The sequence below is a fragment of the Myotis yumanensis genome, unplaced genomic scaffold (assembly GCF_028538775.1).
Source record: "Myotis yumanensis isolate MYYU_CA2020_CCGP unplaced genomic scaffold, mMyoYum1.0.hap1 SCAF_12, whole genome shotgun sequence".
NCBI classification, from domain to species: Eukaryota; Metazoa; Chordata; class Mammalia; order Chiroptera; family Vespertilionidae; genus Myotis; species Myotis yumanensis.
Window position 1 is genome coordinate 47,366,614 of NW_027223763.1, and position 13,255 is coordinate 47,379,868.

Genomic DNA, 13,255 nt, shown 5'->3' on the forward strand with positions numbered 1-13,255 from the left:
CTGCAAGCCTCTGTAAGATTTGTTCAGCCCTTCAGATAAGGTTTAATCTCATGTCCCAAATTCTCAAAAAGCAGCTGTGTTGGTCTCCAAGAGTAAGTAGCCAAAATAACTGATAAAGGGCCACTGACTCTTGGGGTCTTGATGACTGACCTTCTTGAAACACTTAATGCCCTTTTAAGTATTTGCTTAATGCCCTTTCCCCTGCCTTTGGACCAACTGAGAACTGTGGAGTTTATCAAGTTACACAAGCATGTATTTCTCTTATTCCACTGTTATGCATCAGTAAATTCTTAATTCTTTATGGCTTATTAGTACATTTAAAAAGAAACAAGAAATAAAACAGTCTGCTGCCAAAACCTGGCCCTGGAATCAGATGGGGGTGGGAGTGGGATTTGTAATCCACAGACAATAGAAAATTCTCATTGTCTGAAATGTGGAGCCAGTGGGACATTTACTATCAGAGTCACAGCATGACAATAAGGGCTTTCCAAACATGAGGATGCTAATCAGTTATGTTTGCAGGGGTACATCATCACTATGAGACTGAAAGATGCATAAAAATCCAGATAAGAAAGTAAATGAAAAAAATAACTTTCTTGTTGCAAATTAATCCTTTCTTATTTTTAACTACACACATGACATTTTCCAAATATGGAGTCATCTATTATTCAAACCCAGGCAGAAGGATATGGGTCTGGGGGTCTGGGAGTGCCATTCTATCTCCCCCCACCCCTGCAATGGTTAACAAACAATAATGGACATTCTTACAAGTTGGTTTACTGGTATGCTATTTTTCTTAGAAACCTGGGGCTTCCTTTTAAAATGCAAAGAAGACAATGATTGTTCCATTAAGAAATCTGTTATCTGCTTAAGGGGGAAGCATTTCCTTTGAGTCTATATCAGTTAATAAATTTGAGATACTTGGGAAGGTTGGGTGTATTGAGCTTTTGGCAGAAACCCAGAACTAAAGGAGTTAATGCATTATTTTACTTTGTTTATTAATGAGAAAAAAGTCTGCTGCCAAACTGAGCTCAGAATTCAGATGGGACAGTATGGAGGGTGATAATTTGCAGTCCACTGATAAAGCAAAATACAGATGATATTAGAAGAATTTCTTTCATGTGAGCATTCCCTTTAACCAGAGTGAAGGTGCCTAGAGAAAACCAGTTGATGTGCTTGGGGCTGCCTTTGCTGTCATTACCTGGATAGAGTTCAGGCCCAGGCCCCGGGGAGCATCCCACTGCCCCATCTGTGGCAGCATCTTGTGGGGACGTGGCTGACTGCAGGGGTTGCACGGTGAGGCAATCCGTGAGCAAGTCAGGATGGAGCTCTGCACTGGACCGCAACTAAGAAAAGGAGAAAACAGAAGACATATGGAAAGGAAAGCTGTTACTTGGAATACTTTCCTGGAATGGCATCATGCCCTAAGGTTCAATGCAATTCAATCCACAAATATTTATCAAGCAACAACTATGGGCTTAAGAGAGTCAATAAAAGGGTCAGTTTTCCAATCCTCATAACACCTGGCAGGTGCTTCAGGAAAAATAGTGTGGCTAGAGGCAGATTTGACTTTAGTCCTGATATTTTGACTTCTGAGAACTCAACTGCCTATTATATTTCCTTGTATTTGCTCTGTATCTTATCATAACTTGTAGCGATAACAGAACAAACTCAAGTATATTTAGTCCAGATTGGAAAGTGCTTTTAAAATACAGAGATATCACTATGAAAATATCTTGGAGATAATTCAGAAATGTCCATTGAGATTTGGTGCCTATAGATATTACGTGACAGGAAAATACACAAGTTAAATTTTAAAATATTATGGAGCATGTTTAAAAGAAAAACCAATGTCATTAACAGAAACAGAATCCCAACAGTAAGTTACATAACAAAAAACATTTAGATGGTCATTTTATCACAATAACAAAATAAAGTCTTTATTTATTAGAGTTACCAAAAAAATCAAATCATAAGAATGTTAGAATAAAATCTAGGTGAAAAGTTACCTGATCTCTTTATGAAAAAGAATTCTGTAAATATAATTTGAATAGGAAAAAATTACAACGTGAGATTGTTACATAAAAATCTCTATCTTCTGCTTATGTAAAAATACAATATCTTAAAAATCTAGCAATGTATTTGTTACAGATATTGCAAGTAGTTACCATCTCCAGTGTTTAAAGGAAATACATAAGTTAATATTGTCTTTATCAAGACAAAACTAAACCTTTAGACCCAGCTGGAGTATACTTATTCATCCAACAAATATTTATTGTCAGACACACCTCTAGACTCTAGGAATCCCATGTTAGGGAAAGTATACTCCAGAGCGGAATAACAGTGCAGAGAAGACAGACAGTGAGGATGGGGGAGGGATGGCAATTTTAGAAAGAAAGTCAGGGAAAACCTCTTGGACATGACACTTGCAAAAAGCTTTGAAAGAAGCGAGGGAGTGAGCCATACAGACATAAAGGGAGGAAGAACCTGTCTGCCTGTGGTGTGCCTGGATTATCTGAGGAACAGTAAGGCTGGAGTGGTGTGAGCCTGGGGCCTAAAGAAGAGAAACAGAAGATGAACCAGAGATGTAGTGGGGAGAGGGAGTATGTTTAGTGTCCCTCTCACCCTCCTTCCCAGATTAGACAACCAGGAAAGATCCTTCCAGATCAGTTAAAGCTCTTAAATCATCTCTGGTCTAGGAATTATCTAATGATTAAGGTGGGAGGCACAGAGCAGAATCTCCTGGGTGGGGACTGCCTCACCACGCAGCCTTGGCATAAACATAAGACTTTAAAAAGGCAAAACAGAATGACAATAAACATTAAAAAAACATACAGCACACTTAAAAGAAATGCAATGTTAAAGTTTTTTAACTTATTAAGTTAATAAAACCTTTAAAAAAGTAGTGGTAGCTAAGGTACAGTGAGAAAGGCATTCTTTTTCTAAATTTGTTTATTATTAAAAGTATTTCAGATGTCCCCCCCCCCGCCCACTGACCTCCTCCATCTTAAACAATGTAGAAGTGTACATTGGTACAAACTTTCTAGATGGTATCTCACAATATTTTTCCAAAACCCATAATTTAAACCATTTGATCATAACATTTGGCTTAAGGATATACCCAAAAGAAAGGTGAAGGAAAATTTATACCCAATATTACAATAATATAGAGTGTTATTTATAGCAATAAAAAAATTAGATAATGTTACTTAAATGTCCACAATTAGGGCCAATAAACGCACTTATATCAATTTGATGGGATATTATGTAACCACTAAAATAATGCTTATGATGATAAAAGCAAAATACAAAATTATATAGACAAAATAACAATGACATAAAAACATATAGACAAAAAAACACTGTAAGAAAATGTAATTCAATATTAAAACTGATGTTTGCTCCTACTGTCATTATCATGAATTTATTTCCTCTGTTTTGTTTTGTTTTTAAATACTTTCCTCTGCTTCCAAATTCTCTGCATTCCAACGACTTGTTGGAGGCTGGTTTTAAACCAATCCAAGAGTGTCAATCGGGTGTATCTTTTCCAAACTTTCCATGTAATGATGTCAGATTGATAGCTTGAAATTGATCATGGTAAGAATATATACACCATAGAAACTGGCAAATGCTAGAAACTGAGGCTTTTTTTTTTATATATATAGAGAGAGCTGGTTAAACACTTCCAGCATGCCAGCAATAATGACTCTGATCCACACTCTGATCAGAAACACACACACACACAGAACATCAGCAAAGTTACTATTTAGAGAGCAATATTTCTTGGATCTCAAAAGCTTCATAAGGAGACAAACATATGCCCAGGTCTTATTCCAAGAATATGAGCCTAAGTATAGGGGAGAAGCATTTCACACATGGAGTGAATGAGACATAATTCTATTATCATTTCCTCAGCTTTGCCTCACTGGAATCTCTGACCAAGACTGTCTGAGTTTATGCCTAGCCCTCTCAGGGCCTTTGGAAAGTATGTTTGTTATTTTGGTACTAACCTAACACATGCTGCGTAAGGAACACTGGAAAAAAATCAAGGCTAAGAATGAGTTCTGGTGATCACTTTTAATTTATCTTCCTTTGTTAACATGTGATCTGGGGCCCACATGTTCTGCTAAGCACATACGTGATGTCTCTCTGCTTTCTATTACCAGCTACTCTAGGGTTTTGCAGTTATCAGTATGGATGAGGTCTTTCCAAGGAATTTCTTGGCCAGGGTTCCTCCTGGAGTCAAAGGCAGGCACCTCTTCCTCAGTTTCAACAAGTATTCTTGTTTTCCAAGAGTGTGATTCCATCTGACTCTGTGGTGAGAGTTAATTTGGTTTTCTCTGGGATTAGGCATGGTTCTAGAAACTGCTTCTTAAATTGAACAAGCCTTGAGGACCTTGTGCAAAATTGCCAAAGGAGAGCACTATGCATAGAAATGCAGTAATGAAATGATATGTAAGTTTACTGTCCTTCTTGCCCTCCCTCCCAGATTAGACGACCAGCAAAGGCCCTTCCAGATCATTTCAGGCTCTTAAACATTCCAGGAATGCCTCATGGGTGAGGCAGGAGGCACACAGCAGAATCTTCTGGGAGGATGTCTTTCAATAAAATATGGTTTCATCTTTGGAGTAAGAAACTCAACTATGGATATGAAACAAATTATAAAATGTGTATTTCAAACACATCTCCTTAGCTGCTAGGAATATTAAAAAAAGACAAAGGAAAATTTTTCAATGGGACATGGTCTCTCACTGTGGTTCTCAGACCCGGGCATGCACCTGCAGGCCCCGTGGAGTTGCTGACTCAGGGGGCCTTGGGTGGACTTCAAACAAGTTCTCAGGCCACGATGAGGCTGCTCGTCGAGGGATTGCACTTACAGAAACATCAAGCTCTAAGAATCCTGAGGAGAGCTAAATTTTTTTTTTGTTATGAAGAGAGAAAACAAATTATGAAAATAGAAAATTATAAAAAACAAACTGTCTTTAACACATGAACTTTATGTAACCGTTTCTTATTGTGTCTCTCTTCAGACCTCAAAATAATAAATGGTTCCATGAGATGCATGTCTTAAAATCAATTTGGATATTTTCTTTCACAGGGATAAGAAGGGTTAAAAAAATTCAATCCAGTTTAATACGTGATCTTGGAGAGACACTTTTTTTTTATGGAACCTTTACTGCTCTTTATGGAAAGAAGTGAAAGTGGAGCCCACTGATTATCTAGTTTAAAGGGCTGCTGTGTTGGACAACACCAGGGACCTTTATTTGCGTTGTAATCCATATGAATGGTGCCCCTGGAGTTCCAACCCGGCTGCCCTAACCATACCCTATTCATTCCAGAGTAGCACTGTCCTTCCTTATCTTTCTCATTCATTCATGGAACAAATCTTTATTGGGCCTCAACCATATGCCTGGCATACACCGGGCACTGTTCCAGAAGGTTCAAATATATCAGCAATCAAAACAAAGATACTTACTGAGTATATGTTCTGAAGGATGGAGTAAACAATAACAAATTAACTAAACAAGTAAATTGTATAGAAGTTGGTAAGTGCTATGGAAAAGAAAAAAGAAAAAATAGAGAAGAACTAGGTGGGATTGGAAATGTTGGGGAGAGTGGAGGCCTGGTTAAGAAAATATATTCAAGCAAAGACTTGAAGGAGTTGAGGAAATTAACTAAGTGCATATCAAGGAGGAACTGCAAGGAGGCCCGTGTGGCTGAAGTGGGGTGTGAGAAAGAGAAACACAGGAAATGAGGTCTGAAAGGTGGGGTGGGGGGTCATGCAGGACCCAACAGCCTTCAAGTAGCACTTTGGCTTTAGTGTTAGTGCAGCAGGGAACTCTTTCTTGTAAGGTCTCCACCATTTGCTTCTTGGGAGACTCATCTCATCCCCTATTACTACCCACAGCCATAGAGGCACTTTGCCTCCCCTCTCTGAGAGCCCACAATGAGCTGTGAGGTATGGACACACTGAGGTTAGTCCTGTGTCAACTTGGCTGGACTGCATTACCCAGTGTTTGATTGGGTAATTGGGTAGTTACTGTGAAGGAATTCTGTAGATGGAGTTGACATCCAGAGCCAGTTGACTTTAAGTAAAGGAGATTATCCTCTAGAATCTGGGAGGGACTCATCCAACCTGTGAAAGGTCTCAAGAGCAAAAAAACCTATGGTTTCTCTCAAAATGAAATTCCTCCTCTGGACTGCAGCATCAGCTCCTGCCAGAGTTCCCTCCCTACAGATTTCTTACTCACTGTCCCCCACAGTCACATAAGCCAATTTCTTCCTTTGAAATCAATTAATTTATCTCTCTTTCCCTCTCCCCCAAGCTGGTTCTCTGGAAAATCCTGATACAGGATGCGCTTTGAAAGGCACTACCATAGGATGAGTATTTCAGGTCAGGAATAAAAGACCATCATGCACATAAATCCCACAGCAAAGGCTGGATGTGCACAGTCACCACGACACACACTTAAAGACTGCATTTCAATTCAGTAACCATATACAAAATCCCTACCGTGTGCTCAATATCAGGTGTCTCATAACAGCAACCCTAGGAGGTGCATACTGTTGTGGTTTCCAATGTAGAGATGAAAAGCTAGAATGACGCAGCCAGCAAAGGTCAGGCTTGGATTTGGGTGTGTCAACCCAAAGTCACGCTCCCTGAGTGTGTTATACTGGCTAAAGAAAGAACCCATCCCAATATTCTCCTTTCCCAACACACAGACACACACAAATCCCCCCCCCCCCCCCCCACACACACACCCTTTCCTCTTAGGACATTTTTGTATTTTAGCCGTAAACCCATCGGTTGATCTTGGTCTAATTGGAAAAAGAGCAAAGGCCCCCCACATCCTCTGTAAATGTTCCCAGTATATCTCATTACCACTGTGCAGACCCTGACACCATGTCCTTTAGGGGAAGGGGTATCTGTAGGAGGAAAGAGGGAGAAACAGAATGGACCACTGCTGTTTGGTGGCCACTGTTCCTCCTCTCCCCATTCCCAGGGCTTTGTCAGCTGGTTTGGTCCTGGGCCAGTAACATGAATATCAGCAGTTGAGAAAAATAAAGCATGGCACACATTGTTCCTTAACATCTACATATAACCACAAACACAGGTGGCCCCAGGACACCTGACATGATATGATCTTGACTCAGGGGCATCTCTGACTGCAACACTCCTCCCCAAGAGGGGATACGTCACTTTATCTCTTCTGATTCTCTAATTCCCTGCTCCTCCCTTGGATCTTCCTCCTCCTCCCCCCCCCCGTCTCTGGGAAGCTGAGCCAGACAGAGTGGGATAGCACACTTCTCAGTGCTCCCCCATGGGTTTGATGTGGGGTCAGCAAGGGCCTCTGTGAGGAGAGGATATTATGGGCTGAGACCTGAATGAAGAGAGAGAACAAGCCATGCAGCCAGAGCATTTTATGCAGATGGAGCACAAAAGGGGAAATCTAAGGCAGGAACAAGCTGGTGGCTTCTAAGAACAGTTACCTGAGAAGGTGAGCAAGGCAGCAAAGAGAAGGGTGTGAGGATGGGATCAGAGCAAAAGCCAGAAGGCAGGTCATGTCCAGCTTCCAACACAGGAAGATTTAGTATTTTATTTCATTGCAGCAGCAAACCAATGGGAGGGTGTGAGCGGAAAGTTACTGTTTTGTCTTATATTTTAAATAAAAATAACATAGTTCTGTTTATTGTGTGGAGAACAGGTGGGAGGAGGTCAGGAAGGCCCAGTAAGGAGTTACTTCGATAATCTAGATGATACATGCCTACGGCTTGAAGTCAGAGGTGGTGAGAGGCCGACAGTCTGTGTTTTGAAGGTGGAGCTGAATGAGATGTGGAATCTGAGAGAAACTGGAGAATCAAGGATAGACCCAGCTTTGGGCAAGAGGAAGAGCAAAGGAGAAGAGGAGTAGGTTGGAGGTATATCAGCAGGTTAGTCCGGGGTGTGTTAAGTTTCGGATGATCCAAGGACATCCAGGTGGCAGCTGGAGATCAGAGGGTAGGGTCAGGGACAAGGATGGGGCTGGACCACTAATAGTAACCTGTCTACTATACAGGCTATCTACCCTCGCCAATCCATTTTGGGGTTTCAGAAAGTCTCTCCTAAAATGGAGTTTATTATGCCATACTCAAGAAACAAATATTCTCTCCTGTTTGGCATACCAGTCCCAAAAGACTAGGACAAGAAGCCTCTGTGTTTTGATTCCCCCACATGCCAGGGACAGACATTTCCTCCAGGCCTCCACAAAGGCCCCTGCTCCTTTCAAGAGCACTGCCCTGCTTTTTGCAAGCATTGCTTTATTTTGTGGTTCACCTCTCCTGCCTGGAGTGGCTTCTTCCTCTCAGTGGACCTCCTGTTCACTCCTTGAATGAAACCCCTTCCGACCAGGCCAGTCCACACGGGGTACAGGGAGAGCTGCAGTCTATATTCAACAATCCTGCATCTGGACACGTGCATTGGTTTTATTTCCTGTTAGGATTTTCTTCTGCACAGCGGTGTTGTAAAGTCCACAGGACCTGGCTGACTGACTGCCTTTTAAGTCCGCAGCACCTGGCAGGATGGGATTAATGTCCAGGCAAACTGCTCGGTGCCAAATGGATTTGTAAGAATGAGGCACATGTCTTTATCTGAAGGAGGTGACAATCGCTAGTGGTATGCAGATGTGTGTAAGAAATACAATGAGGTCCTGACTGAATTTCCCTCCGAATGGAGAATTTTTAAAGATAACAGTAACTACAGCAGAGAGGCTGCTGATGCTCCACCCAGATCCCCTCTGGCCACTTTGCATAGCTCTGTGCTGGCCCCTCCCCAGCTTTGGTGTGCCCATCCCCAGCTCTGTGCACTTAGCCACAGCTAGCACTTCCTACACACACACACACACACACACACACACACACACACACACACACGTGACTACCCGGTGCTCCTTTGCCTTGAAGTACAATAAACTCGGAGCTTTAAGTTATGCTCCAGAGCTCCCACTCCTGCCTAATGTCCTCCCTTACCCTCATTCCTTACCAGATTCTCCAGGGAGCACTTCTTTAATAACTCACACACACCTGAATCTTTGGTTCACAGTCTGCTCCAGGAGCACCCGACTTAGTGAGCCAATCAGAGCTCTTCCAGAATGCTCAGATGCACACTCCCCTGCTTTTCAGTCCCTGATGTGCCCACATGTGAGGGGTACAGTAATCAGGTGTTTGATGAAAGTGGGGTGTTCTGACATATTATGCATAATACTAAAAGCAGAATTGTGGACGATACATAAAAAAACAAAACCATCATTTACAAGAATAATCAGCATTCAAAGGGGCTTCAGATATCACCAGAATTAAACCTTTAACTTATGTAAGACTTTCCAACAGGAACCCCAGTCAGTAGCTCTCAGACTTTGCTTGATTCCCTGCAGTCATGGACCACTTCTTCATCTTGGCAGTTAACTTTAATTTTATACAGTTCTAGTTGTCGGGAAGTTTTTGTGCATGCGGAGTCTTGATCTAGCTCTCAGCAACTATGAGAACTATATGCATCTGTCTAAGCATAAACCTGCATTAAGGCTCGTGGACATACTGGGAAGAAATGGGACAGCTCTGAGTCTCAGAAACCAAGCTATGAGTCTTTGAGTGTTAATGATCCTGATCTTCAATGACCCATTATAGGGCTTAATTTTTATCCGGGTACTAGAGGACAAATTGGCTCCTTAGCTTCTGTACAATCTCCCATTATGTAATATTTGTTCCAAATGATAGTTTTTCAACGTTGATAATGAAATCACCCATCAGGGCTTGACAAGACTCCTTCATTTGGAAATTTGAGCTGTTTCCCTAACAATGCAGGGATTTTTCCTAATATATAAAAACAAGGCACCGTCAATTGTGATTTTTATTTGTTGTTTTGTTCAAGACTATTCTGTTAATGTTTATAAGCTCTTGAAACAAGAGACGGAAATTCTACTCCCATCATTTTCTCATTTCAGATATGACTGAATAATCGTCCAAGATTAAATGAGTCAAGTGGAAATAATTAGGAGAGGGAAAGGGGCCCAGATTCTTCCATGTTCAGTGCTATTACATTCTATTCCAAGAGCAAAGGCACTCTGTGAGCCTGCAGTGAGACACACTTCCAAAGAAAACGAGGCACAATCAAAGGCCTTTTGTTTTCCCTTTCTCCAATGAGTATAGTCTATCTGGACATAAACATTTATGCATCACCTTGTAGCGATTTTCCTTTGCTCTCCAGAAATCAAATGCCACCAAAAGATATTTCTGGAGAATCTCAGCCAGAAGGAGAGACTAGTAGGCTTTTTCCCCAGAGGGTTAGGTTTAGCACCAGAACATTCTCATCAAGCGTTCTCTTTGACACATGGAGCAATGCGACTCTCAGAGAATTAACTCATTGCCCAAAGGCTTAAAAATAATTACAATGAGTTAACCTATTATATTAATTGCAATTAATTTCCAGTTGAATTTTAAAATTTTCCCTGTAGGAGATTCTTTAGCACTGACATTTATGAAGTGGCGTTGGCCTATCATAGGTAATTAATTTCCCACAATCTGCTATCAAATTCATTTCCTTTGTGAATAACCAATTGGCAAAGAGGAAAAAATACGAGGGTGAAAAACAGCATTAGGAGAAACCTCTTTGGGAACTGGAGATACTGTCCAATCAGGCACCCTGAACTTCTATCTAGGGGATACCTATATGGTTAGCAGGGACTCCATAGGCCATCCAGAGCTGATTAATGAACCTACCAAAATAATTGAATTGGTACATATACTGGGGTACATCTCAATAAGAGACATGAAATATCAGTGCTAGTGTAGATACTACAAAACTAGTGTTTATTTATGGGAAATGTTTACAGAAACAATTTCAAAGTAGAAAGGAACTAGAGTCTGATAATCTCATGTGCCAACTCTACAGCAGTGCTATCCAACAGAGCCTCCTTCAATGACGGAAAAGGGCTGTGATGTACTATTGATAGCCACTAATAAATGCTTGAAATGTGGGTAGTGCAATTAGATAAAACTAAAAATTACTTTATCGAATTTCAATTAATTTAAACTTAAATGTATGGTATTGAACTATGCCACATTAACCACATAACATGGTGGCAGCTTAGCCTTTGTCCAAATCCCTTGATGGCAGGGAATTCACTCCCTTACAACTCAGTTCCCTCCATTGCTAAATAGGTCTAATCATTAGAAAGTTTGCTTCAAGTTGAATTGAAATCTGCTGACCCATCATTTCCACCCACTAGGGTGTATTCCTCCCCTCTTCTATTAGACCACACGGAATAACTTTGCTCACACTGTACTTTATAGTTTTTTTAAATATTTGAGAAGCCTCAAAATACTATAGAATTTCATCCCTGAAAGGGTACGTGAATTAGTTTCTTTGTCAGCCCTCCTTCAGTAGTTTTTTCTCTCTAGGTTGAACACCTTTAGTTTTTCATATCTAAGAGGTACTTCAGTAGAAGGAGCTTGAGACTTTTAGTTTGACAAACTCTGATTCAACTACTGTGCGATCCTGGAGATACAGTCACCTGCTTCAATCTAGTTTCCCTTCTGTAAAATGAGGATAATGCAATTGCGCTATCTTGGTCACTTTCAGAACTAAACGAGGTAGGATTCACAAAGCAGTTGGCACACAGAAGACACTAATGTGTCAGTCCCTTCTCTCTCATGTAGCTTATTATTCCATTCACCACCCCAGTTTCTCTCAGCACTGGACTTCAATGGCCAATGAACAAATGATATCTCAATCCTAATGCAGTGAACCAGCTGTCTGAGCAGGACAAAGTATAACAGAGCAAACACATCCCTTGTTCCAGACTTTCTACCTCTACTGATGCAGCCTAAAGAGTCTATCAGAACCCTCTGGGTTCTTAGGCATAGCTTCACAAACAGAGTCTGGGGCCAAACAGTATCCTAATCAAGGTATTAGCAGAGTTTTAGAAGATAAATATTACCTTAAAAGAGACTATAGCTAGCTTTGGACTTTTGGATAAGTCCAAAATATATTGGAAATCAATACCAACAACAAAACATTTTCAGAACACTTTGGGGATATCTCTAGATGTCCTCCTTACCCAAATCTGTACTACTATCTAGCTATCCTGGTCAGAGTTGGGGAGCTGAGATTCACAAGTATGTTGAAATCAGAGAGGCATTCAGCATGGACTCTTTGTATTATTATGTTTGTGAAAACACGGTTTCCTCCTAAGTCAATATTACTCTAAAACTGACACTAAAAATATTTACTTATTTTTTTTCTTCTGACTGGGATATGATACATAAATGAACATAGTCAGAGGTAGATTCAAACTTCATCTGGAGGAACATCTCAAAAGCAGAATATTAAATTAAAGGATGATGTTTTTAGACAAGTAGAGAACTGTTAATATGGAATTTCACAGGGCAAAGGAGAAACATCCTCACTTCACCCTTTGGGGCCTGGTGAAGGGGTTGTGAGTTCCCAAAGCAAGAAGAGGGTTTACTTCTATCGTAACTTCATAAATCCCTCCTAATACTGGCTCATTGCACTAATGTGACCACACACAGTCCATCCCATCCAGTCAAGTGTGCATTTCCTTTCTATTCAAGTAGCTCAAGGTTTAATTAGAGCAGCCAGCTGTCTAGTAATTACTCCCCCCACCCTGTATCTTACCAGCTCCTTATTGTTTGCCTTTGAATTGATTTCTGACTGCAGCCCCGCTTGTGCTATAGTTTAGGAAGAGTGGGGAGAGACTAACTACAGAAGTCATTTTTTCCTTCCTTTCATTTAATTAAAATGAATTGTCTGCAAAAAGATTTAAGGCTGATTTTAGTGTGCCTGAGTGCTTGGACAATTTTTTAAATGCCTACTTCTAAAAGTTGAAGGCTGTCATTTCAATGAAGAGCACTGCTCTCAGCTCTCCCATCCATCCTACACCCAACAGTCAGTTTAATTTTCCTCAAGTACATGGATGACAACATCACTCCCCCTTTAGTGACTCTCTCTACCAAGCATTACCAACAGCCCAAACTCACAGGCTTTAACAGGGTGGCTCTCACCTAGCTGTGTGACTTCATGTCCCATGTCACCATCGTCTCATGCCATCCTTCTGGCCACAAGCCTCCTCATCTGGAGTCCTCTTTGCCCCAGCCTGCATGTCTGCCACACATTCTGCTTTTGAGATGTTCCTCCAGATGAAGTTTGAATCTACCTCTGACTATGTTCATTTATGTATCATATTCCAGTCAGAAGAAAAAA

General features: G+C 40.9%; 1 protein-coding gene across 5 annotated transcripts in view; it reads right to left on the minus strand.

The window, feature by feature from the left end:
* GLIS3 (GLIS family zinc finger 3) overlaps positions 1-13,255 on the minus strand; it is a 611,903-nt gene that overhangs the window by 66,739 nt on the left and 531,909 nt on the right. For all 5 annotated transcript variants that reach the window (XM_070431578.1, XM_070431577.1, XM_070431580.1 and 2 more), the window contains one exon: positions 1,202-1,346. In XM_070431578.1, coding sequence (XP_070287679.1) covers positions 1,202-1,346 — 145 coding nt within the window. The remainder of the gene's footprint in view (positions 1-1,201; positions 1,347-13,255) is intronic.